The 27,809-nt window shown below is 42.2% G+C and overlaps 1 protein-coding gene across 3 annotated transcripts; it reads right to left on the reverse strand.

Annotated features, from left to right (window-relative positions):
• Nucleotides 1–27,049, reverse strand: Ptgr2 (prostaglandin reductase 2). Of its 3 annotated transcripts, XM_040742773.1 has the most exons (11): nt 26,900–27,049; nt 23,445–23,566; nt 22,125–22,209; nt 20,460–20,578; nt 16,303–16,494; nt 13,431–13,601; nt 9,560–9,769; nt 7,701–7,822; nt 6,994–7,081; nt 4,050–4,089; nt 1–163 (listed from the first exon to the last, which is right to left on the reverse strand). In XM_040742773.1, the coding sequence occupies exons 3-11, from the start codon at nt 22,159–22,161 to the stop codon at nt 87–89; spliced, it is 1,056 nt and encodes a 351-aa protein (XP_040598707.1). In that variant the 5' UTR covers nt 22,162–22,209; nt 23,445–23,566; nt 26,900–27,049; the 3' UTR covers nt 1–86. The 3 variants fall into 3 exon arrangements, with proteins under 3 accessions (XP_040598707.1, XP_040598706.1, XP_040598708.1); XM_040742772.1 differs by lacking the exon at nt 23,445–23,566; XM_040742774.1 differs by lacking the exons at nt 20,460–20,578; nt 22,125–22,209; nt 23,445–23,566; nt 26,900–27,049 and adding an exon at nt 18,395–18,508.
• Nucleotides 27,050–27,809: the final 760 nt, after the last annotated feature.

Below are 27,809 nucleotides of genomic sequence, written 5' to 3' on the forward strand. Positions count from 1 at the left end.
TGCTGTAAGATTATTTTAAAATAGATCTTAAGAATCTTTGTACACAGTAGGAAATGTAGGGTTTCCTTGATGAAGATACACAATGACTACAGAGAAAAATCTTCTGAGATGCAGACGATCTGCTTCCCTGTGTTGCCTCCGGTCATCATGGACTGGAATGCAACTGAAAGAAAAAAAAAAGACTGTCTGAAAAGAGAAATGTTACTATATGTTTGTTAGGTCTGACATACAAAATTAGTTTGAATAATTTCTTCAGTGAGTTTTCTTTGTTTGGTTTTGGTTTTTTTAGCCCTGGATATCCTGAAACTCACTCTGTAGATCAAGTAGGTCTCAAACTCACAGAGATATACTTACTTGTCTCTGCCTCCCTAGTGCTGGCATTAAAGGCATGCACTACCACCATCCTGGCAAAAATCTAAAATAGAGAAATCACTGGGTCCGGCGGTGATGGAGCACGCCATTAATCCCAGCACTCGGGAGGCAGAGGCAAGTGGATTACCTGTGAGTTCAGTAGTAGCCTGGTCTACAGAGTGAGTTCCAGAACAGCCAAGGCTACACGGAGAAACCCTGTAGGTGGAGGGGCTCACCTAAGTTTAATTTTATCTGGGGCTGGAGAGACAGCTTAGTGGTTGAGAGTGCTTGTTGCTCTTGCTGACAGAGGAAACTGGTTCACTTCTGAGCACCCTCATGGTGTCTCATAACCATTCCTATTCCTAGCACCAGCTACAGGGGATCCAATAGTCTTCTGAACTCCATGAACACCAGGCATGTATGTGGTACACATGCACGCATGCAGGCAAGACACACACACACACACACACACACACACACACACACACGAAAGATTTATTTGTATGAGTGTTTTGCCTGCATGTATGTAAGTGCACAGTATGTGTGTGGTGCCAGTAGGGACGGAAGAGGGCTCCAGATCACCTAGAAGTGGTGACGAGCTGCCATGTAGGTGCCAGAGACTGAACCCAGATCCTCTGATAGAGCAGCAAGTGCTTTTAACCAGTGAGCCACCTCTCCGTGCTTTTTACATATTACCCACAAAAGGACACTCTCAAGGTACAGTAATGCCAGCACTCCAGAACTAAGGCTGGAGGATCAGGAGTTTAAGGCCATCTGGCTACACAGATTCAAAACAACCAAAAAGAGTTGGACAGGAGAGAGCACACACTGCCTCCCTCAGATATGCTGTATCTTAGAAACCTGGGGAAACATTTCATCGGAACACCAAGCTTGTAAATTGGGACCGGACCCAACCTGGCCTCAAGGGTTAATGTATTTTGGAATGTGAGGGAAGGAAGAAGAGGGGGAAAAAAGGAGACCACATTTCAAACAAATGCAAACAAAACATACAAGTAAAATATAAAATACAAAGCATACAAGAGGCTCTGAGCTAAACCCCCACCACTTAATAAACCAGGACTGTGATTCCTGTGGGGCCTGGGGCAAGAAGATCAGAGTTCAGGATCATCCTAACCTTGACTCCATGAGACCTGGCCTCAAAAAGACTGAAAAACAACAAAGACTCGGCCGTGTGTTGGTGGCGCATGCCTTTAATCCCAGCACTTGGGAGGCAGAGGCAGGCGGATCTCTGTGAGTTCAAGGCCAGCCTGATCTACAGCCTCCAAAACAATACAGAGAACCCCCCCAAAAAAAACAAAGACTCTACTGCTTCCTAAACTGGAAATATCTAACTGGTATCCATATAAAGGTACAGAATTAGAGACAAATAAATATGGGGCTAAAATGTTAGCAAAACAATTTTAAATAATTCAAAAATTTAGAATCTTAACTATATTGAGTAAATATAGTATATACTTGCTAAGCCAAATGAGTAAAATTTATGTTGAAATACAAAATACTGGTTTGGAAATATATTTTTTTTGAAAAAGGAAAAAAATCAGTTTGACTTAAGTATTTTCATTTGAAATAAGCAAGAGAATATGTAAGTCTATGTTAGGCCAAAAACAAGAACAAAAGTGGAATTTGATTAATATTATGTCTGAGAAACTGTTGCAGAATATTTGTTTACACTGTAAAGATGTATCTTTGCCAATGTGTGTTCTGATTGGTTTAATAAAGAGTTGAATGGCCAATAGCTAGGCAGGAAGAGGTTAGGTGGAACTTCTGGAGACAGAGAGAACTCTGGGAAAAAGAGAGGTGGAGACACCAGCCAGATGAAGAGGAAACAGGAGGTACAAGATGAGTGAATTTTAAGGCCATATGACAGAAAATAGATTAATATAAATGGTTTAATTTAAGTTATAAGAGGTACTTGAAGCTGGGTGGTGGTGGCACACACCTTTAATCCCAGCACTCAGGAGGCAGAGGCAGGCAGAGCTCTGTGAGTTTGAGACCAGCTTGATCTACAAGAGCTAGTTCCAGGACAGCCTCCAAAGTCACACAGAAACCCTGTCTCGAAAAACAAAACAAAAACAAACAACAAAAAAAGAAATACTTGAGACAAGCCTAAGCTAAAAGCCAAGCTTTCTTAATTAATAAGAAGTCTTCATGTCTTTAATTGGGAATGGAGGGAGGCCTTGGCCTTGTATTTTTAAAAGCTCTCTAATAGACCAAAGAAATATGTATTTGAAATGTGAAAACTGCCTCTTGATATGGTTTGAATATGAAATGTCTGTAACAAGCACCTCCATGTTTTAAGTGCTTGGCCCTCATCTAGTGGCACTATTTTAGGAGGCTCTGGAAACTTTATGAAGTGGGACTTAACTGGAAAAAGTAGGTAGTAGAGTTGGGCCCTTCCTGTCTTCTGTTTCCTGTCCACCATGATGTGACGACTGCCTTTATGTACTCCCACAACCAGGATGATCTGCCCTACCCAAGTACATGGAGCCACGTGACCATGAACTGAACCCTCTAAAATCATGAGCAAAATAATTCCTCCCTAAATTTTTTTCAGGTATTTTGTCACAATGATTAAAAAGTAACTAATACACATATTAAATATCATTAAAGTGAACTCTAATGGTGTTTGATTACAATACATAAGGAAACCTACAAATACAGGACAGTTTCACATGAAGAGATAATAAATAAAAATTATGTATACAGTGTTCTGTCTGCATGTACACCTGCATGCCAGAAGAGGGCACCGGATCTCATTATAGATGGTTGTGAGCAACCATGTGGTTGCTGGGAATTGAACTCTGGCCCTCTGGAAGAACAGCCAGTGCTTTTAACCTCTGAGTCATCTCTCCAGCCCAAGAAGAGATAATTTTTATTTAATCAATTTAGTTAGGATTTCTTTCAAGACAGGGTTTCTCTGTGTGTAGCCTTGGCTGGCCTAGAACTAGCTTTATAGACCAGGCTGGCTTTGAACTCTCAAAGCTCCACTTGTCTGCTGCCTGAGTGCTGGGATTAAAGGCATGGGCCACCACTGCCCAGTTTATTTTATGTATTGTTGAGACAGTCTCATTAGCTGATAATGATATTAAATTGATTGTACTGCCTTTACCATCTGAGTTCTGGGGTTACAGTGGTTGATAATATGCATGATTTATACACTGCTTCATTCATAGTACCAACTTACCTACCTCCTCAGCCCCAGCAATAAATTATTAACAAGAAAATAAGGTGGGTGTGGTGGCAAACGCCTGTAATTCCAGCACTTGAGAGGTCAGGAATTTAAGGTCAGCCTCAGCTACCTATCAAATTCAAAGCCAACCAAGGCTACACAAGACCCAGTCTCAGAAAAGCTCTGCTCCACTCCCCTTCTCCCTCCAAAAAACGAGAAAAAAAGCAAAAACAAAGGGAAGAAGAGGCAGCTCAGTCTGCGGGCCTTGCCTACCACGCACAGGACTCCAGGTTCAGTTCTCCATGGCTGCCTAACGAAAGCACTGTCTCTCAGTTAACACAGACCCTGTCTCCACAGAGAAGGGGTGCAGTGGCTAGGGCTTAGCACACTGGTAAAGTGGGCTTAGCATGAAAGGGACCATAGGTTCATCCTCTACAGCATGAGAAGAAGAAAACTCCTGAAAAATCAATACATTTGAGCACATGAATGGAATAAATCTTCATCTTACCTCCCATGTTTTCTAATCCATTTATCACAGTCTCTTTGATCTGTAAATCAAAATAGCTAGATTTAGGATTAATGATTTCCATAAAAGAAAGCAATAGAATTTAGAACTTGGAATACAGTAGAAAAATGGACACACACTTTTCTATAAAATCCTGATCGTGGGCTGGAGAGATGGCTCAGCCGTTAAAGGCTAGGCTCACAACCAAAAATATAAAATCCTGATCATATATTTTTGTTGTACGGTCGTTTAACTATGTTTTACACTGTTTGTTTTGTGGGTGACTGCATGTGTCGCAGCATGTTCGTGAAGTTGGGGCCGTAAGACCCAGGGTAACTCGGTACACACCTGCCGCTTTGCTATACTGCTGCAGTGCCAAAGCTCACGTAGGCTTGAGTTTTCAGTTTACCCTAAAGAAACACCTGAGAGTCCAGGAAAACTAAGACCACCCGGGGACCACCCAGGAACGGACCATCCAAGGAAAAGGTACCTAACGTTCCATAGGAAATTCCTAATTGCTAACGTTCCAATCACTGTAGACAGGATCACCTGATATCCCTTAGCCCAGCACACACATCCATCCCTTTCACTAAGACACCTCTAGACAAATGTCAGCCAATCAGGAGTTCTGAACCTTAGAAATCTCTCACCCCTACCTGCTATGATAAAAACCGCACTGAGCTCCAGGCTCTCTGATAGTGCCATGCATTGGACACATGGAGAGTCCAAGTTCCAACTTGAATAAAAGCTCTTTGCTTTTACGTACAGGATTTGGGCTCCTTGTTGGTTTTTGGGGGACTCTGCAATCTGGGCATAACAAGGACAACTGGTACTTGTTCTGTAGACTAGGCTAGCCTTAAACACAAAGAGATCAGGCTGCCTTTTCTCCTCACTCCTGGGTTTAAAGGCGTCAGCTACCATCACCAGCCCAGTTCTTTCTATTTTTCTACCATATGGGGATCAAACTCAATTCACCCACCAGGCAGCAAGTGTCCATACTCACTGAGCCATCTCACTGCTGCCCTCCTACCCCATCTACTCCTAAACTACACAGGCTACACACTCCTAAACTGACTGTGACCTTGAATTTAAGATTCTTTCCTGCCCCCACCTCCCCAGTTCTGGGATGACAAGCCTGTGCCACTACACCCAGTTTTTGGTTGTTTTGTTTTGTTTTTCCCTGCTGGGGTGGACTAGGCTTCATGCAGGCTAAGCAAGTAATTTACCAAGTTATTCCGACAGTCCATATACGCCCTCTTGGAAAAAAATTATCAGACACGTTTACAAGTCTGCCTACCATTTTTAAGGTTTCAAGAACATTTTACCTGGATCCCAGATTAATAATTTCTAATTTCAGGCAATGGTGGCACATGTTTTTAATCCCGGTAATTGGGTGGCAGAGGAAATTAGATCTCAATGAGTTAGAGGCCAGCCTGGTCTACAGAGCAAGTTCCAGTTCAGATAAGGCTACACAGACAACTCTGTTTCAAAGAAATAATAACAGTGGCCAGCACTTTAATTCCAGCACTCGTTGCAGAGGCAGGTGGATCTCTGAGTTCGAGGCCAGCTTGGTCTACAAAGCTACACAGAGAAACATGTCCCTAACAATAGTACTTCTAATTTTTCCCAACAACTAAAATCAAAATAACACAAAAGAAATGAGTATAAGAAAGATATTTACTGAAATCTATAAAAATCACAAGGAAAGCTCAGCATTTAAGAGTACTGGCCACCTTTCCAAAGGTTCAACTCCCAGCTTCCACAGGGCAGCTCACATCTGTCTGTAACTACAGTTTTAGGGTTTCTGACATCCTCACATAAACATTCACATGGGCAAAACACCAATGAACATAAAATAAAAATAAATTATATATTAAAAATTAAAAGAAAATAGGTTATATTAAACCAAAGTAACATGATTGTACTGCTGGGTTTACAACTCTTCTGTACTTTCTAAAATGCAGTAATGACTCATTCTAGTTATATAAAATTTAACAAATTCCCATAAAAAATAGAATATTTGAAGAGTGTTCTGGCATGAGCTTACACAACTTTTATTTTTGTTTTTTTTTTTTTGTTTGTTGGTTTTTTGGTTTTTCGAGACAGGGTTTCTCTGTTGTTTTGGAGGCTGTCCTGGAACTCGCTCTGTAGACCAGGCTGGCCTCGAATTCACAGAGATCCGCCTGCCTCTGCTTCCGAAGTGCTGGGATTAAAGGCGTGTGCCACCAACGCCTGGCTGAGTATGTATATGTATGTACCACTGTGTGCTTGGTCCCTTTGGAGGCCAGAAGAGGTTACTGGATCCCCTGGTACTGGAGTTATGGACAGCTTGTAGTAGCCGTATGGATGCTGGAAACCAAATCCAGGTCCTCTGCAAGTGCTCCTAACCACTGAGCAGCCTCTACAATCCCAAGCTTAATAAAATATTGCATAAAGGTAATAAAACGGTTTCTCAAACAGGAGTACGCGCGTGAGTGCTGTTGCTTAGGCAGTCCAGAGAAGGTCACAGAGCTGCAGTTACAGTCAACTGTGAGCAGCCTGACATACAAGCTGGAAAGCAAACTTGGGTCCTCTACAAGAGCAACGTGTTCTTTACCACTGAGCCAATTCTCTAGCCCATCTTTTATAAGAATTTTTTGTAATGAAACAATTGTTTGCTATAGTAAAGTCAAATAAAATAAAAGAATGCCAAATGGAAGAAAAATATACTTTATAGTTAATAGAAATTTGGACTGGGGATGTGGCTCAGTTGATAGAAGACTTGGTTAGTCCTGGGTTCAAGCCCACCATCACATCAATTTGGTATGGTAAAGCATGCCTATAATTCTAGCACTAGTGGAGCAGAGGTAGGAGGCTAAGGGTTCAAGGTCATTTTCAGCTATTTGTCAAGTCCAAGCCCAGCCTGGGTCACTTGAGACCTGTTTTCAAAAAACAAAAAAGGTTTTACCTTTAGCTTTCCTTCTTTATACCACTGACTCAGCTGTAGCAGTCCAGGCTGAAATTTATCTTTATAATTTAACACGGTAAATCTCTCTCTGCAAGTAGAGAATAGAAGAATAATGATTAGAGAATATTTCAAGAGTGAGAACCCGAGGGTGGAGGTGGCGCACTCCTTTAATCCCAGCACCTGGGAAGCAGAGGCAGGGATCTCTGTGTGTTCAAAGCCAGCCTGGTCTATAAAGAGAATTTCAGGACAGTCAGAGCTATTAAACAGAGAAACCCATCTTACAAATAAAAAACAAAACAGCAAAATCAAATCCTTCAAAATGGTAAGACCTGTGAGTTTTTAAACTAGCATATAGCCATGCTGAGTCTGGTCAGATACAGTTTTTGGTGTAGGTAAGGGGTAAGTACACTAAACACTGACTGTTTATATCTGCTTATCATTTACAACCCTATTTGGCAACAGTACTGTGATTTTTCCTTTGTGGATAACATTCTTCCCCTCCCCTCACGTGATCCCATCCAGTCAACACCAGAAGTATTTTCCTGAGAACCATTTAACCAAAATTTAAATATTGAACCTCCTTAAATATATACTTTTCAATTTTATTTAATAAGGAAAAAACTATAAATGAATACATTTCACATCTATGAAATTTAACACCCCAGCCCCTGTGACAGTGGTAATAAGGGCAAAGGTAAAGAACACACCTTGTAATGTTTCTTTCCTTCTGGATCGCTTCTGTAGCTGGGGCCAGGGGAGGAGGATATGGCACGTCTTTATTGTACTGAGAAATCTGTCCACACAGGATGATGTGGCTGTTCTGATTCATCTGTATAGAGAAACGCTGATGATTACGCCCTCAGACACCCTTCCTATCGATGGATTTATGACTACATCAATGAAAGCCTATTTAACCACCACACTTAAACCTTTATTGCCAATTAATTTATTTTGAAGATTTATCTATTTAAAAGTATTTTCACATTTTTAAGTGTGTGTTTATGCATGTGCACCTGCATGTGTTTTATGTTCACCACATGTGGAGGCCAGAAAGGGGGGGTCTCAGATCCCCCTACAACTGGAGTTACAGATTTTTTTTTTTTTTTGGTTTTTACGAGACAGGGTTTCTCTGTATTGTTTTGGAGGTTATCAGTCCAGCCTGGCCTCGAACTCACAGAGATCCACCTGCCTCTGCCTCCCGAGTGCTGGGATTGGGATTAAAGGCGTGCGTCACCACCGCCCGGCATTACAGATGGTTTTGAGCTGCTTGGTGTGGGTGTCAGGATGAAAACTCAGTCCTCCATAAGAGCAGTCAGCACTCTAACTGCTGAGCCATCTCTCCAGCCTCTACAAGTTTTAAGTCCACCCTGAAGGAATGGAGAATAGAAGTTTGATAATCACCAAAAGAACTACATTAATTGCCACTGACCTTGCTGCTTTTTTGTACTATATTTATTTTTTAAAGCTTAATTTTATTATTTTTAATAATGTATATGTGTGGGTCTGTGTATAGGTACTGTAATGGGTCCCCAGACCTCAGTAGGCCACAAGACCTTACCACAACTGATTCCATTCAGGCTGTAAAGCTCAGCACTTTGACAGCACCACCTTCCAAAACAAAGGCCTAATCCATCAAAGTCCATAGTTCTGGGAAAGCCTCTAAGTGTGCTAACATTGCTTTCTGGCTTCTGTGGTTCCGCTTCTGGCTAACTGCTCTTGTTAACCGGTGTGTGTCAACCCAGAACATGGTTTTTGTGCTTAAAAGCTCACTCTGAGAAAGGCTCCAGGCTACACTGGGATCTGAACACCCAATGTAGTCAGTGGGCAGCTAATAAAGACTTTCATTGGCTTAAACCCATGTCCAAGCAGATGTCTCTGGTGGCTACCCCCCCACACAACAGATACATGCATGTAATTAAGGGCATGTGCCTAACAAGGCCGAAGGGGTCCATTCTCCCTGGAGGTTGAGATACAGGTGGTTTGAATCACCTGACACAGACACTGACATAGAATCAAACTCAGGTCCTCTGCAAGAGCAGGACACACTCTCAACCGCTGAACCAACCATCTCTCCAGCCCAGTAATGTATTTCCTTATACTTAAATAATATAATCTCACCTGCAAGTAATTTTACATACAGTCAAGATCTATTTATCCTTATTATCAACTGTTGATATTTTACTACATTGTCAATAAAAATACATAACATTTATAATCTATGAAAACCACCTCCCCACTCAACCTGGGGGTTATGGCTGTGAGGTAATTAGTGAATGGTGAATTACAGGTCAGAATCTCACTATTTCAAGAGTGCAACTCTTAATTTTTCACAAAAGTTAATTGAGAGTGAAAATATATTGCTAAGCAGGAATTGAAATCAGAACATAAATGTGTAATCAAATGAAAGTATCAAGAAGTCAAGAAGATCTTCTGTATAACAAATAGAATAATGTTATTTATCAAAATGAACACCATATTTTTATAGCTCCCCTTAGTATCAACCAAAAATAATTACAATAAATAAGACATAGTATCAGTTTTAAGCAGAAACAAATCAGCAAACAACCTGACTTATCACTGAGTCACTGACGTCACCTCCGACATTGTCAAAGTAAACGTCCACTCCAGCTGGGCACAACTCTCGAAGCTGCTCTGCTACGTTCCCATTTTTATAATTGACTGCAGCATCAAACCCCAGCTCTGAGGTCAAAATGAGGCATTTCTCATGAGTTCCACAAATTCCCACCACTCTGGAACAGCCAAGCAGGTGGCCAATCTAGGGAGGAATTGTTTGAAAATTAAATGACGTTATAGTCACACAAACATAAAGATGTCAAAGTACACACGTAGAGGACAGTATCTGACCTGGCTAATTTTTGACATAAGCTAGCATCATCTGAGAGGGGGGAACCTCAACTGAGAAAATGTCTCCATAAAAATCTGACAGTAGGCAGGTCTGTAAGGGCATTTCTTTAGTAAGTGTCTGAAGAGGGAGGGCCCAGCCCATTGCAAGGGGTGGACCTGGAGTCCATGAAAAGCAGTGATAGCATTCCTCCATGGCCACTGCCTCAGCTCCTGTCTCTGGGTTTCTACCCTGTTTAAGTTCCTGCTCTGACTTCCCTCAGTGACAGACTGTTCCCTGGAAATGTAAGCACAACAGACTTCTCCCGGAGTTACTTTTGGTCATGATGTTTCATCATATCAGTATTAACCCTGATATAGTATTCGTACAATTTAGGCTTGATTACAGTGCTTTTAACTAAAAAACTTAAAGTGTGGTGGCACACCCCTTTGATCCCAGCACTGGAGAGGCGGGCAAGTGTATCTCAATGAGTTCAAGGCCAACCTATTCTATATAACAAGTTCCATGACAGCCAAAGATACATAGAAAGACACTGTCTCAAAAAAAAAAAAAGGAGAGAAAAAAATAAAACCAAAGAGACTAAGAACAGATAATGTGATTCTTAAACAAACAATAAAATGTAGTTTTAAATTCAGAACTTTAGTGTAATTTTCAAAATAAATAATCAGACCCAAAATATTGCCCTTAAAATTCAATAATTCAATAGCTAAAATACAGTACTTTGTTTCCCATGCTATAAAAGCTACTGTATCAGTTACTTTCTGTTGCTGTGATAAAACACCATAACCAAAAGCAACTTAAAGAGAGAGATTATTTGGGCTTACATTTCCCGAGGGAAGCATGGCAGCAAACAGTGGGAATGGTGGCAGGAACAGGAAACAGAGATCACTTCTTCAGCCACAAGCAGGAAGAGGAAAAAACAAACTGAAGTAGGATGATGAAGCCATGGACTCTTAAAGCCTGCCCCCAGGGACAGACATACAGCAAGACAGCACTACAGCCCCAAACAGTACCACCAACTGAGCAACACAGCCACTATGATGGCTGAGCTTGACTGTCAACGTGACAAGATGTAGAACTGCAAACCTCTGGTCATGTCTGTAATGACTTACCTAGATTAGGCTAACTGAAAAGGGAAGACCCACCAAATGTGGTACCATTCTGTGGGCTGGAGCACCATATGAAGACACAGAAGAGAGCAAACCGAGTGCAAGTATTCGCTGCTGTTTGCTTCTTGAGTGCTGATGCAAGTGACCAGCTACCTGAGCTCCTACCATCATGACGTTCCCTCCATAACGGACCATACCCTGGAGCTGTGCACCAAATAAATCCCTCCTTCCTTGGGTTGCCTTTGTCAGACATTTTATTACAGCAAAGAGAAGACTAATACAGCTACTATTTATAAAACATTGAACTTTATACAGTTCCTTCAAAACATTTATTACATACCTACAATTCAATAAATGCTTTTTGCAGTATTATCTCAGCACGTGGAAGGTGGAGGTAAGAGGACAGGAATTCAAGGCCAGCCTAAGTTACAGAGTAAGTTTGGGGCCATCCGGGTAGACAAGTGACTCTGTTTCAAAATATACATAAATAAATAACCTTCTTGAGGAAGACGAATTCATATTAATTTCTTTTAAAAAAGAATTTAGCAGGACGGTGGTGGCACACGCCTTTAATCCCAACACTCAAGAGTCACAAACAGTAGGATCTCTATTAGTTCAAGGCCAGCCTGGTCTACAGAGCAAGTTCCAGGACTGCCTCCAAAGCTACACAGAGAAACCCTGTCTCAAAAATAAACAAAATAAGGGTTTAATTTTATGCTATTGCTTGGTACAGGCAACTGAACATAGAACTTCATGCATGTTTAGAACTACAATCCAACATCCCTCCTTGTCATTTTTTGTAAAGATGTGTAGCACAAATTATAATTGTTCTTAGTAATAAAAACCCAGAGATAGATATTGGTGTTAAAGCTGAAGATCAGAGAAGCAAATCAGCCAGTTACTAGAGAGTTCTCACCTCTACCTATGCTCAGACCAAAGGGGAGATCCTGTCCTCAGACTGTATCTCCAGACTGCATCTGTCTCCACCAAGCTTCAGACTGCACTAAGCTCCTGTCTCCTCCTGCCTTATATTTCTCTCTAGTTCTTGGATTAAAGGCATGGGATCCCATGTGCTGAGATCACCTTTGTATGAGCCCTGTTTCTCTTTTAGACTGAATCAATTTCATGTCACTCAGGCTGGCCTTGAACTAACAGAGCTGTCTGCCTTTGTCGCCTGAGTGCTGGGATTAAAGGTGTGTACCACCACTGCCTGGCCTCTATGGCTAACTAGTGTGGCTAGCTTTGCACTCTGATCTTCAGGCAAGCTTTAATTGTTAGATCATAAACAAAAAATCACCCCAAGGTGTATGTATTTATTTGTGTGTTTTGGCTGCATGTTTGTATGTGCGTTATGTGCATATCTGGTGCCCAATAAGCCAGAAGACATCACTGGGTACATGGAACTGGAGTAGAGAGTTCTTAGCCACTCTGTGGAGCTGAGAACTGAACCTGGGTTCTCTGCAAGTACAGGAAGTATTCTTAACCACTGAACCATCTCTTTAGCCCCTGCTTATCTGTCTTTTAATTCAAGGAATTACAAACAGATCTCTACGATTTTCATCGCTATATGGATGGCAGAATTACTCTATTATTTGCCACATCTTTTAGTTAACAGAGACACAAAAACCTGTCTTTTCATATTGTTATCAACAGAATCTAAACAGGTAATAGCATTTGTGCCAACAATGTGCAAAATAATGACATAATAAAAAATTTTAAATTTAAAATAAGGGGTCTGGAGAGATGGCTCAGCAGTTAAGAGCACTTACTACTCTTAGAGCAGACCTGGGTTTGGTCTGAAACGTTAACATCAGGAGACTCACAACCTCTTTTAACTCCAGTCCCACGGGATCTGACACACAAACATACATGCGTGTGCTCACACAAAAGCATCAAACAAAAATAACCAATCTTTTCTTAATTACGATAATTTTCTCCTTAACTTCATATATGTGTATCCTATGTTTGGCTGCAGTCAGCCACATTTCCTTTCTCACCCTCTCCCATTCCTCTGGAATTCCTTCTTTACTGTAATAGCCCCCTCCTACTTTCATGTCTTTAAGAAAATAAGCATTAAGTTTAATCAGTGTTGCTTGCATGTGCAGTTATTTGCTGGATCATGGGCAACGTATAAACGGTTAACCTAAAATTAATTAGTTACTTTTTGTGACAAACTTTTATGTATTCTAGGCTGGGCTTGAACTCACTACGTAACAGAGGATGACCTTGAATTTCTGATCTTCCTCCTCTGCTTCCTAAGTGCTGAGATTACAGGTGTGTATCACACACCTGATTTACGTAGTGTTAGGGCTCAAACCTGGAACTTCATGCATGCTAGGCAAGCACTCTACTGACTGAGCTATGTCACCAGTCTTCAATTTTATATTCTAAATTATATGCATGTATTCTGTGATCTGTTCATGCCTTCTATTTTAGAAAAGTCAAATAATTTTTGGACACTTTACCTGCCCAGCCAAAGATCCGCAGGCACCTGCTGCTCCACTGACAACCATTGTCTGATTGGATCCAGCAGATATGTGACCTTTTTCCTGTATTCCAATCAGGGAAGTCAAACCAGGCATACCTATAGCTCCAAGAAAATACGAAAGATGTCCATCCACAAGTTGTGGGTCTACCTAAAACAGAAGATGTACATTTTAAACAATACTGAAGTTATATTTTATGCCAAGAAGTTAGAGAATTATGGACTGAATAGTGTTTCACACCTAATTTCATATGTCAAGTCTCTATATCCCTATAAGTATACTGGATCAAGATGTATGTTGTTAAAAGAAACAGATGAAACACTCCTCACTGCCTGGCAGGGTACTGGATGACACAGCAAGAAAGCATTTCCCTGAAAGCTAAAAGAGACCTTACCAGAAACCGAATTTTCCAGAACCTCAATCTTGGGGTTTTAAACTTCAGAATAGGAAGTGAGTCCCTGCTACCCGGATTTCACGGTGTTTTTCAGTAGTCCATTCTTTGGTCTTGTTAAGATTCTAGCACATTTGTAAACAGTAAAAACTAGTGAGGGCTAAGGGGATGGCTGGCTCATTGCAGTCATGAGTATATGAGTTTGACCTCCAGAACCCTTATAAAAATTTCAGGCAGACTATTGCACTTTCAACACCCGGAGACGAGAGGAATGATTCCCAGTGCTCACTGGCCATTCAATCTGGCTCAATCTCAAATGGCGATAGAGGAGGTAACGCGCTCCTGAAGGTAGCACCCAAAGTTGTCCTCCAACTTCTACATGTGCATGAACACCAACATGCACCTATATACATCACAGACACAGACCCACAATATATATGAATGAAAGCAAAAAAAGCCAGTTGGTGGTGGTGCACACCTTTAATTCCAGCAATCAGGAGACAGAGGCAGGTGGATCTCTGTGAGTTCAAGGCCAGTCTGGTCTACAGAGTAAGTTCCAGGACAGCCACATTACATAGAAAAACTGTCTCAAAACAAAAACAAATAATTATAATTTTTAATATATGGCTCATGACAACATTCAAAGAGTACAAAAGACAAGGGTTTTGTCATTTTGTTGCTTTTTGCAGTGTTGGTGATTACACACGGGCTCTCATCCAGAACTGGACAAATGCTGCACCTCTGAACTAAACTGAACTCTAGCCCTGAGGCAAGAACTTTAAAGGAAAAATGAGGAAAGTCATTTTAAGGCAGTTATTCTTGACTATAATGATCAATACCTAGGATACTATGAGGCCAGCAATTGACACGTAGGCATCTTCCCCACAGGTGACTTTCCTGCAATGCTTTGGTTTTTAGGATCATTACAATAGTTCTTTTTTTCTCTTTAAAACAAGGTGTTACTATACAGCTTTGGCTGGCCTAGAACTCACAGAGATCCACCTGCCTCTGCCTACCAAGTACTGGGATTAAATAAGTGCCACCACACCCAACTCTGAAATAGTTCTTATCACAATTACAGTTTCTTGGGAGCCCTTCCTTCATGGCTGTCCAATTCATTGTTAAGTTTGGAAAAGAAAAGTGGTAACATGCATTATCAGCTCTCTCAAACTAATTTAAGAATTTGTAATTATATAAAAATACTATAATTTGGGCTAGAGAGAGTTCAGTGGTTAAGAGCATTTCTGCTCTTCCAGTTCAATTCCCAGCACCCACATGGTGACTCACAACCAACTGTAACTCCAGGGATCTGAGACGCTTTTCTGGTCTCCTCTGGCATTTCTCACAAATGGTGCAGAGATACACATCCAGACAAAACACTCATACATATAAAATAAATCACAGTTTTGCTGGGTGGTGGTGGCAGCGGTGGCGGTGGCAGAGGCAGGTGGATTTCTGTGAGTTCGAGGCCAGCCTGGTCTACAGAGCGAGTGCCAGGATAGGCTCCAAAGCTACACAGAGAAACCCTGTCTTGAAAAAAAAACAACAAAACAAAACAAAAACACTGAAATTTGGCCAGATGGTGGTGCACACTTTTTATCTTACCACTTGGGGAAGCAGAGGGAGGTAGATCACTATGAGTTTGAGGTTAGCCTAGTCTACCTAGTGACAGGACAGCCAGGGCTATGTAGAGTGACTATCTCTAAAAAACAAAGACAAAACAAATTAAACAAACAAAAAAAGAAACTTGAATAGGATGAAATAAGATATAGCCAGGTGGTGGTGGCAGACACCTTTGATCCCAGCACTGAGGAGGCAGAGGCAGCAGGTCTGTGAGTTTGAAAGAAGTAATGTATCTTCCCTATGATCCATCACTGAGGTCAGATTACATAAAGTAGTGAAGTTTTTTTTTTTTTTTGGTGTTTTCGAGACAGGGTTTCTCTGTGGCTTTGGAGGCTGTCCTGGAACTAGCTCTTGTAGACCAGGCTGGCCTCTAACTCACAGAGATCCACCTGCCTCTGCTTCCCAAGTGCTGAGATTAAAGGCGTGCGCCACCAACGCCCGGCAGTAGTGAAGTTTCGTAGGTCAAAACAATGCTGGTCATTTTACATGGCTCAGTGGCTGAACTCTGATTTCTGACATGAGATGAATTTCAATCATGAAGTAAATATAGTCCTCTTGTAGCTATTTCTCAGGGAACTCTAGCATATATTTAACTGTAGGGGTATTTCTAGTTCTTAGCATTAAGTATGTTTGTGCTTATAGCTCTCCTTTACACATTCAATTTGAGATTATGGCATTCTCTGGTGATTAGTGGTAGCTAACAGTAAAAAGGACAAAGGAATTCCACATTTTGGCAGCTATCTAAAAGAAAATGTCATTCACTCTCTAACAAAATAATATGAATGCAGAAATGAGAATAAAGGAAGAAAAATCAGAAAGTGTTATATCGCACATTACCTTTTCAAGGCCATTCCCATCGAGAACTGCTTTAGTTTGCCAGGGCCAATAAAAAGAAGTCACAAAATCGCCTTTAGCCAAGTGTGGGTGTTTGCTCTCTTCTATAATTCCAATACCTCCACCATCAACCACCTGGGACAGCTGCCAAGGCGCTAAATAATCAGTGCCGGTGTCTTCATTCATCTTACAGCGCTGGAGAAAAGAAAGTCGTCATTACGGGAAGCTTAATTTACCTGATGAAAGGCATGTAAGTCTCTCTTGTTCTAGCCCTTTCATTTTTTTTTAATTCTGCAAAAATTGGGGGAGCCATGTACCTAGCTCTTACCATTAAAGAAATACAACTGAAAAGAAATTTAGATCTCTTATAGAGTGTGCTAATCAAAACAGTATGATATTGGCATTAAAAAAGGCACATAAATAAGACCTTTGAGATGTCTGAGCAGGGAAAGGCACTTGTCACCAAGCCTGTCTGACAACCTGAGTTCAATCCCCAGAACTCTCACGGCAGAAGGAGGGGAGAATCAACTTTCAGAAGTTGTCCTCTGGCCTCTACGTGTGAGCCATGGCAGTCATGCATGAGCACATACAAGTGGGCAAAACAAAACAAACAAACCCACACACGTATAAATGCAGTTTTAATTTTTTAAGTAAGTGTAATTCATTTAGGAAACCATCTAAGGTCCAGTTTTTCCTTTTGGAAGTTTTAAAGATTCAATGTTGGGTGCAGCAGTGTGTGTCTGTAACCTCTGCCCGGGTGGGGCTGGGGACTGGTGCCAAGCAGACCCTGGAGGCTTGCTTCCCAGTCAGCCTGACGACCTAAGTTTGGTCCCTGGACCCAAATAAAGGTGGAAGGAGAAAACTGACTGCACAGTGGTCGTCTGGCCTCCACATGTATGCTACATGCATGCACATGCATACACACTGATTTAAAAATAAGGTGGGACTGGAGAGACGACTCAGTGATTATAATTAATACAAATGGTTTACAAACTCAAAGATGGAAGGAAAACACTCCAATTCATTTCATAAGGCTGGTGAGATGGCTCAGTAGGTAAAGGTGCTTGCTGCCAAGTCTGACAGCCTAAGACTGGTCCCCAGAACCCTAATGATAAGAGGAGAGAACAGACTCTTGCAAGTTGTTCTCTAGCCAACTCACAGGCACGCACACACACACACACACACACACACACACACACACACACACACACACACAAATAATATAATAAACCATTAAAAAAAAACAACAACAAAAACAGAATTGGCAGGCAGTGGTGACGCACATCTTTGATCCCAGCACTTAAGAAGAGGCAGGCCAATCGAGTCTGAAGCCAGCCTGCAACAAAGCAAGTTGCAGGACAGCCAGGGCTGTTACACAGAGAAACCCTGTCTCAAAAAACCAAACAAAAAATAAATAAATAAAAATAAACAAAACTTCCAAATACAACAAAAAACAAAAACAGAATTGGAAGATTCATGCTTGCTACTTTCCAAGCTCACTGCAGTGATAACAATCAAGGCAGTAAGACACATATGGATAAACACACATATTAATAATGGAATAAGATTTGAGTCTACAAGTAACTCTTGTGTATGATTCAAACTTGCAGTGACCTTTCTGCCTCAGCTTTCCAAATGCTGGGGCACAGGTATGAGCCACCATGTCCAGTTCATGGTCAACTGATTTTCAACAAAGTCTTTTTTTTTTTTTTAAGATTTATTTATTTACTATGTAGAGTGTTCTGCCTGCACATATGCCTGCAGCCAGAAGAGGGCATTAGATCTTATTACAGATGGCTGTGAGCTACCATGTGGTTGCTAGGAATAGAACTCCCGCCCTCTGGAAGAGCAGCCAGTGCTCTCAACCTCTGAGTCGTCTCTCCAGCCCCCTTTTTGTTTGTTTTTGTTTTTTGAGACAGGGTTTCTCTGTGGCTTTGGAGCCTGTCCTGGAACTAGCTCTTGTAGACCAGGCTGGCTTCGAACTCACAGAGAATGGCCTGCGTCTGCCTCCCAAGTGCTGAGATTAAGGCATGCCCCACCAATGCCCAAAGTATAGTCTTGTCAACAAATGATAGTGACACAATTGTATATCCACCTGCAAAAGACTGAAGTTGAACCCTGTGATGATTTATCTGGGGTGCCAGTAGAGGTTGTACTTCAATGGTAGAATGCTTGCCTGACATCAAAGGCCTAGGTTCACTCCCCAGCACTACAAAAAAAGAAAAGAAAAAGGAAGGAAGGAAGGAAGGAAGGAAGGAAGGAAGGAAGGAAGGAAGGAAGGAGGGAGGCAGGGAGGGAGGGAGGGAGACAGGGAGGGAGGGAGGCAGGGAGGGAGGGAGGCAGGGAGGGAGGGAAGAAGGAAGGAGGGAAGAAAGGAAGAAAGGAGGGAAGAAGGAAGACACCATCAAGGGGCTGGATGATAAAACCAATATACCCTAGAATGTGGAAGAGTCGTCTCCTTATCTGGAGTGGACATCTTTCCTTCTTAGAGTATGGAAGAGTCCTCTCCTTATCTGGAGTGGACGCCTTTCTTCTGCCCTTAGACTTCAGAACTGCAAGTTCTTTGGCCTTTGGTCTCTGGGATTCACATTTCCAACAGACAATCGCAGCAGCCTCCCAGGCTCCCAGGCCTTTGGCCTCAGAGTAAAACTTTATGTTTCTCTGGTTCTCAGGTCTCCTTCAGACATAGATTAGCCAGGATACAGACCTCTCTGGTTTTCTGATTTATAGATGGACTTTTGTGGTAGCTGATAAATTTGCCCTGACAAATCCTGTCTAATTTATCTATGTCTCTATAAATGTATCTGTCTCCTACAGTTTCAATCTCCTTGGAGAACTATAATATAGATCCCTTTCTCATACCACATATAACTCAAAATGGGCTACATGTGTAATTTTAGAGCTAAAACTATAAAACTCTTAAAAGAAAAAATTTGGGTTAAATCTTCATAATGTTGAGTGAGGCAAAGCCTTAAATATGAGACCAAACATATGTGACAAAAGGAAAAGTAGTAAACTGGACGTCATCAAAATGAACAACTTTTGTGCTTCAGTGAGAAAGAAGTGTATCGTCATTGCAATAGAGTACAAAGACAATCCACAAAACAGGAGACGCTTCTTTTTTGTTGTTGTATTCGTTTTTTTACAAGACAGGGCTTTTCTGTATAACAGCCCTGGCTGTCCTGGCTAGGAGATAATTTTTACAGAACAAATATGAGATACCAGGATTTATATCTAGAAAACAAAGACTATAACTCAATAATACAGATACTTTTTAAATTTTTCCATGAAACTTGAGATATTTTTCTGGTGTTTTTTTTTCAGATTTATTGTTTTTTATTGTTTATTTGTTTGTTTTTACGAGACAGGGTTTCTCTGTATTATTTTGGAGGCTGTCGATCCAGCCTAGCCTCGAACTCAGAGATCCGCCTGCCTCTGCCGCCCGAGTGCTGGGATTAAAGGCGTGCGCCACCACCGCCCGGGTTATTGTTTTTTTTTTTTTTTTAATGTGATGAATGTTTTGCCTGCATGCATGTATGTGCACCAAGTATGTACCTGGTGCCTGAAAAGTTCAGAAGAGGGAACTGGACCCCCTGTAACTGGAGTTACAGACAGCTGGGAGCTACTATGTGGGTGCTGGGAATAGAACACAAGTCTCTGCAAGAGCCGTAATTGCTCTGAACTGCTGAGCCATCTCTTCAGCCCAAATAATTCAATTTTAAGATGCTCTAGTATTCTGGGTAGATATTTCTTCAAAAAAAAAAAGACATTCAAGTGGCCAATGATCACATGGAAATATGCTCAAAATTAGTCATCAAGAAAAAGAAAAAACCAAGCCACAATGAGATACTTCTTCACACCCCACAGAATGTCTATAAGTGTTAAAAAGACAAAGTGTTAAGCTGGGTATGGTGGTGCACACCTTTAATCCCAGCACTTGGGAGTTTGAGGCCAGCCTGGTCTGCAAAGAAAGTTCCAGGACAGCCAGGGCTACACAGAAAAACCCTGTCTCGAAAAACCCCCACCACCACCAAAAACAAAAAGACATGATTTCTCAAATATTTATTAGTCATACAGAAAGCACAATAAAATTCTGATGCAACAACGGTAAAATACAAGAACAGAATTATTTTCATCAGTTTGCACACCCTGCTTCTTACCATGTAGGGGTCCACAGAGAGATAGAGAGTTCTGACTTGAACTTGTCCTTCCTTGATAATATCCGGTAAACTGACTTCTTCCATCCTGAAATTCTCTGCCACTGGATTACCATTTTTCCCTAAAATTTCAAGCAAAAATATGAAGTTAAAGCATTGCTTTTTTCCTTTTCTTCAGACAGTCTCACTCTGTAGTCTTAGCTGAGTTCTCCAACTCAGAGAGATCTACTAGCTTCTTCATCTCGTGCTGGGATCAAAGGTACGCACCACCATGCCCAGGAAAAGAAAGTTACCTTTTCTTTTCTTTTTTCTTTCTTTTTTTTTTTTTTGGTTTTATGAGACAGGGTTTCTCTGTATTGTTTTGGAGGTTATTGGTCCAGCCTGGCTGGCCTCGAACTCACAGAGATCCGCCTGCCTCTGCCTCCCCAGTGCTGGGACTAAAGGTGTGCGCCACCACCGCCCGGCGAAAGTTACCTTTTCATACACCTATTATTTTCTAGTGTTACCCCTAGGATTTAAAGTACTCCCTTTTAATTCAAACAAGAGTAACTCAGCATAAAGTTTCAAATAATTCCTATCACTTCTGAATTTGAATTCATAAATACTCTTGTAAGCTAATTTTGTTTTTTAAAAATAACTACAGGTAAATAACATATTCTGTTTCAAAATGATAGGACTCTGAAAAGAAAAAAAATCTCACTCTCTTGTGTGGTCAGGTGGTGGGGCAGATTTTTAATATCAGCACTGGAGGCAGAGGCCTCTACTCTGCATTTGAGGCCAGCAAGGTCTCCAGGGTGAGTTCCAGGTGTAAGAAAAATGTTTAAGCAAAAGCTATCATCACTAAAGTGTATTCATCTTGAATTATGTTTAATATGCACAAACTTCCTTTTAAGAACCATTAGATCTCCAAGATGGGATCCAATGAAAAGGTCTCAGACTAACTGTTCTCAACACAAAAGCCAAGGGCAGAGAACACAGCAGGTGAGCAACAAAACAGGGCCACAGAAGAGTGGGCCCACACTTCTTGGATTACTTCCACACCTCTGTTTCTATGATCAGGTAGATTATCAGTATTGACATAATATGGCATATGTCACATAAAACAGAAAAACAAATTTTAATAGTCAGGGTTGGTTTTTTTTTTTTTTTTTTTGGTTTTGGTTTTTTTGAGATAGGGTTTCTCTGTATTGTTTTGGAGGCTGTCCTAGAACTTGCTCTGTAGACCAGGCTGGCCTCGAACTCACAGATATCCACCTGTCTCTGCCTTCTCCAAGGGCTGTTTAATAGTCAGTTATACCTACCACAAGGAAAAAAAACCCAAAATTATACACTTTCAATATAACCTTTCAAATACAATGATTCAAATGGCCTTGCCAAGTTAATATCTGAAAAATGAATATGGCATTGTTTAAAAAGTTTCCTCTAATACATTTACTAGACTTTTTTTGTTTTTTTATTTTTTGAGGCAGGGTTTCTCTGTATAGCCTTGGCTGTCCTGGAACTCGCTCTGTAGACCAGGCTGGTCTCAAACTGAGAGATCTGAAATTTACTAATCTTAATTTACTATCTTAGTTTACCTCACTGATATCATGCTGGTTTTTATTCTTCCATTTCAAGTAATAATTACCAGAGCCCAAAATTGTTCATTTACCACACAATAATACATACCAGGCCGGGAATTCAATACCACTCTTTGTATAATCATCACTCTATTTGTGCAGTGGTCTCACAAGACTTCAACATAAAATAAATCCTATAATTAGAAAAAAAATTATTAGAAAAATATGAAGTAATAAATTAAAAATATTTAAAACTCTGAGTTCAAAGCTAGCCTGATCTACAGAGTGAGTTCCAGGCCAGCCAGGGTTATACAGAGAAACCCTGTTTCGAAAAACCAAGGAAAGAAAACTTAAAACTCCATATGTGCTTCTGAGTGGAGAGGAAAAAGTCATATTTAGAATCTAAAAAAGAGCTAGAGAGATGGCTCAGTGGTTAAGAGCACTGACTGCTCTTCCAAAGGAACCTTCAAGGTTCTTCAGTTCCCAACACCCACATGGCAGCTCACAGCTCCTGCACTGGGGATCTGACATCCTCTTCTGTTCTCCTCAGGTATTACATGTGTGTGGTGTACAGACATACACATTGCAAACCACTAATACGCATGAACTAAAAAGAGCAGAAGCTAAAAAGTTATATAATACTCTCCTGTCAGTTTGCATCCTAACATAAATATATGGAGAAAAACAACCAAGTCCAATTAGAATTCTTAGCTAATAGGATCAAGTTCACTGAAGATTGAAAGAGAAAAAAAAAGTGGCTTGGTCTTGGTTAATTCTGGGAGATCTGTCTTCATATCATCAGGGTTAAGTATTTTAACTAATACTTGATTACAAACAAGCATCCACAACCGTTTCCTGTTCCACCAGAACTAGGCAGTTGGTCAAGCTGTATATACAAAAAGCACTAACACAGGAACTGGACACAGAGCTCAGCAGTAGAGCGCCCGCCTAACATATACAGCCAGGATGGGATCCCAGATACCACAGACAAAAAACTAACCCCGTGGACCAGCAAGATGGCTCAGTGGCTAAAGGCTCCTGATGCCAAGCTTAACAACCTGAGTTTCATCTCCAGGACACACATGACTTCTGAAGTTAACCTTTGATCTCCACATGTGCCAAGGCATACAGACGGTCCTGACACCCACACAAAATAAATTTTAAAAAAATTTAAACAACTGTTTAGTTAGACATAATGGTGCACACCTTTAATCCAAGCACTTAAGAGGCAGGGGCTTGTGGATCAACAGGTTCAAGGTCAGCCTGGTCTACAGTTAGTTCTAGGACAGCCAGAGCTACACAGAGAAACCCTGTCTCAAAATTACAAAAAAAAAAATCCTTCTTCAACTCCAACTTCCCAAAGGTTCTTTTGTGTATGTGTGTGTATGCAGATGCATGTGTACAGACATATTGGGAGACAGAGGCTAACCTCTGGTGGTGTTCCCTAGGAGCCATCCATCTTGTTTACCAAGACAGACCCTCTTCATTGAAGTGCAGCTCATCCATTCCCTGCCGATGGCCGGGAGCCCCAGAGATCCACCTTCTCAGTGCCTGGATTACAAATGAGCTTTCATGAGTTTAGGCTTGGTTTTTGCTGGTTTTTTTTATTTTTTTACATTCTTATGGGGGGACACATACACTGTGGTGTATACATGGTGGTCAGAGGACAATTTGGAAGAGTCCATTCTCTTCCTCCAACGAAATGTCAGCACTGGAAATATGGCTCAGTGGGTAAGAGCACTTGCTGCTCTTGCCCAGGACATGGGTCCAGTTCCTAACACCCACATGGCAGCTCACAAATATTTATAACTCCAGTTCCAGAGGACGCAGTACCCTCTTATGACCTCCTTGGGGACAAGACACACACTTGATGCACATCCATGCAGGCAAACCTCATAGTACATTTTTAAAAACGATGTGTTTAGGCCTGGAGACACTGCTGAGTGGTGGAGTAGTATGAGGACCTAGGCCTGAAACCCAGGACCCAAAGTGAAAAAAAAGACTAAATGTCTGATGTTGGTAACATTCAGTAAGGTAGGATGGTGAATACAGAAACAAATACTACCCTTTTCATTTCTCTAATGTACATACTGACAATCTCACCAGTGCTGGCAGAAATGGCTGGCTGCTCTCAAATTCACTCTTTCCTTTGGGATACCTTCCAGCTTTCCCTTAAAGCAAATCCTATCACCATCCTGTTTCACTCAAAACTCCTTCAGCTGTTCCTCTGCAACACTAATACTGCACCATTACTAGCAGAATCAGCAGCACTGGTAACCTCTGGCCCCCTAACATCTCAGTCAAACTGCCCAGACGCCTGGTGGATGTTTTTACAGCTGAGGACCAGAATCAGGACTCAAGGCTCGCACACTGCATATGGGGCTCACATCCCTATTTTATGTCGTTGCTGCTTTGTGGCTTCGCTCTCTTGACTGAAGAGTGTCTTGACCGGTTCCTCAGCGTTCCGTGACTTTTTCTTCTATTTTCTTCCCTCACTTAGAGGCCTGGTGAGACTCCTCTCTCTCCCTCCACTACTATCAATTGTACCCGCTCCTGGCAGGCAGGAGGCAAGTGCTTCTGCTTCTGTCTGGGGGGCGGGCACAGGAATCTTCAAGGCGGTGCTGTCCATCTTATTCACCACATCATTTAGTCTGTGGGGATTTTCTCTTTGAGATGAGGCTGCTAGGTGTTCAATTTCCTGAGCTCCATTCCAGGGTTTCCCTTGCCTCAGCCTCCTGACTAGCCCTGACTGCAAGTGCACTTCATCACGACCAGGGGCAATCACCAGGTACAGAACTCACATAAAAACTGAAAAGCAAGTTTATTCCAATACAGTCGGTCTGACTGTGATAGCTGAATTGTCAAAGGTGTGTTTCCAAGTGGTCTCAGCCTCTTTCCCTGTGGCTGTGATGAAACCCCTGACAGAATCAACTTAGGAGGGGAAGGTTTATTCCAGGGCGCCGTCCATCGAAGGGAGACACAGCAGGTGCTTGAGGAAGCTGGTGACAAGACAAAGAACCAGAGACAGCGGATGCTGGTGTCCAACTAGCTTTGTTCTTTTAGTCAATCCCGGACCCAACAAAGGAAATGACGCCACCAATCTAAGTCTTCCTGATTTAGAACCTCACTAATTCCTCACAGGTGTGCACTGAAGCCTCTCTCTCCAGTGACTCCTGATCCTGACAATCAGTGTTAACTGACACACAGTGCACTTTCCTATTCACTCTCTACTGTCAGCATTAAGCTTTATTTCTCTAAAATATGCATAACAGAGCCAACGGGGATGCCTTCCTCCTGAAATCCCAGCACCTGGGAGGTGGAGGCAAGAGAATCAAGTTCAAAGCCAGCCTCAGCTACATAACAAAATTTGAGGACTACAAGAGACCCTGTCTCAAGAAAACAACATAATACAGTATGTTTGCAATCCCAGGACTCCAGAGACTGAGGCCTGAAGATCCAAGTTGAAGGCTGCCTAGACTACATAAGAGATCCTATCTACAAAAGAGAATCTATGGCCTGGCGTGTAGCTCAGTGGTGAAGCCTCTCCGAACTCATGCAAAGCATTCCACTAACTCGGCACCACATAAAGAAATGAGTATGATATGGCAGGTTTGCCTAAACACTGCTTGTCATCATGAAAAGGGTATTATAGTTCCTTCTTTTTGTTTCAAATCAGAATCTTCATGTGCCAAATACAATTAATGAAAGATAACTGCAATATCTCTCAAAGCGCAACAATCGACACTCTCAAATTACCCACAAACAAAAACCCTTGATTTACTCACAGACTTTCCATCTAAAGTAAGACAGACCAAATTCAAGATCTGAAGGGCAGTGGGTTAAGAGTCATCACATACCAGGTGGAGGTGGGGGAGGGTAGACCTCAGCAAATCCCATTTGCCTGCTAAAGTAAGTGGGTTTGTAACTGGTGTTACTATTCCAAAATAATACCACTGGTTAGTCATTAAAAAAAACAAAATGTCCTGAGTGTCTCTATGTAGCAGCCCAATGTAAGGGATTCACAAGAGCTGAGAACATATTCTGTTTCTGGACAAGCAGAACCTTGGAAAAGTCTTCTTTCAGCTTAGTTCCCAAATGTTTCCAACTGCCCAAAAACTGGGTGAGTGAGTTTTGCTTGCCCTGGACATAGTACTGTAAATTTGAAATCCCGGTTACTGGGCAGAATTGGGATGGCGAGTTCAAGGCCAGTCTGGGTGAATTCATGAGAACCTGTCTCATAATGAAAATGAAAAACAAACTGGAGATACAGCCCAGTAGTAAAAACAACGACAACATTTGTTTAACATGCATGGCGTGAGGGGGAGTCCTAGGTTCAATCCCCAGCACAGAAACTAAATTAATAATTGCTTGCTTAAATACAACTCGCTCCTCAAACGTCACCACGATGAAGTTGAAAATGCTGTCTCCTCTTCCCAGAAGATATAAGGAGGCTGACCGATTTGCCCAAGGTTGCACAATTCCCACTTGAGCCCATTCTAACAGACCACTTTACAACAGGCGCTTCCTAACACGCTGCTGTGGGATCGAATCCGGACCCGGCATCTTTGAATAAAGCACGCCTTGCGTTCGGCCGTATCCTGTTGAACCAGTCTGCCACTGCAGACTCCTACGTGGTTCTCGCCTTCCTCGGAAACACAACCACTTTCCTAGAAGTAACTAACAACCTGACCAGAATTTCAACACGACTGCCTAGATCCTCAGCACCAAGAGTATAAAGATGCGTCAGGTTTTTTACATGATTTAGGTATAGCTCTTTATGCACACAGTAGGTGCTCCTTAGGTGTTCAAATCTGTGGCAACTCAAACAATCATGCCCAGACTTCATGCTGTTTTACCCTGACAATTCTCAAAAACGAAGAGCACCTGCTTATTGGGCATTCGCTAGTCTAGAGTCCCAGGCTGTACCGCTGGTGTCGCCAGGAGCTCGGTGAGGACGCTCGCAAGGTACTCTAGTTGGGAGTTGTCCCCTTCTCTGCCGGCGTCAACCAGCCTCCAGCGGCGCCCGATGCAGTGACCCACCGTGCGTCTGTCCGCTGCAGATCTCGCGGGATTTGGTGAGCAGCGAGGGGCCGGCTGGCGGCGACCTTAGCCCTAAAACCACACTACGCAAGCGCAGGACTAAACCTGGCTCGCCCCCTCTGGGGGGCGGGGACTTTGAAGTTTAGCCGAGATCCCAGCGTTCCCAAAGTCGGGGAGAGGTGGAAGAAACACGTGACGCGTTGCTAGTCTAGGCGGGGAGTATACATAAGCTGGCGCCCGCTGGTGTCCCGTGGCTGCCCCCGCCGCCTGGACCCGGGGAGCAAACGCTGAACTTTGACCTGCGACTTCTCGTCGAGTCCCGGGTGGGTGTCCTCCTCGCTCCCCCAGAGACGAACCCGGTCCTGAGTCAGGCGCCCTGCCACTCACCTACTGCCCAGCCCCTAGGAGGAATTTTACTCTTGCTCTCTCTGAGCCTTAGGTTGAGGTCTTACAGTGACAGGTACCGTCAAGCCTAACCCTCGTTTTGTAGGTGGGGAACCGGCCGAGAGGACCGGAGCAGCGGTTCTCAACCTTCCTAACGCTGCAACACTAGCACAGTTCCTCATGGTGTGGTGACCCCCAACCATAAAATCATTTCATTGCTACTCCGTAACTGTAGTTTTGCTACTGTTATGAACCGCAGTGTAAATATCTGTGCTTGTCATTGGACCCCGAAGGGGTCACGACCCATAGGTTGATAAACACTGGACTAGTCCCTTGAGGAAGTGGTTCCGTCTTCTAGCCGGTTATGGAT

The sequence above is a fragment of the Mesocricetus auratus genome, unplaced genomic scaffold (genome assembly GCF_017639785.1).
Source record: "Mesocricetus auratus isolate SY011 unplaced genomic scaffold, BCM_Maur_2.0 Super-Scaffold_15014, whole genome shotgun sequence".
In the NCBI taxonomy this organism is placed as follows: Eukaryota; Metazoa; Chordata; class Mammalia; order Rodentia; family Cricetidae; genus Mesocricetus; species Mesocricetus auratus.

Coding starts and splice junctions, on each gene's coding strand:
- Ptgr2 (XM_040742772.1), bottom strand. CDS start 22,161: ATGATTATACAAAGAGTGGTATTGAATTCCCGGCCTG. Junction 9,770..13,430: donor GCGGATCTTTGGCTGGGCAG/GTAAAGTGTCCA, acceptor ATTCCTCCCTAG/ATTGGCCACCTGCTTGGCTG. Junction 164..4,049: donor TGGATTAGAAAACATGGGAG/GTAAGATGAAGA, acceptor TTTTTCTTTCAG/TTGCATTCCAGTCCATGATG.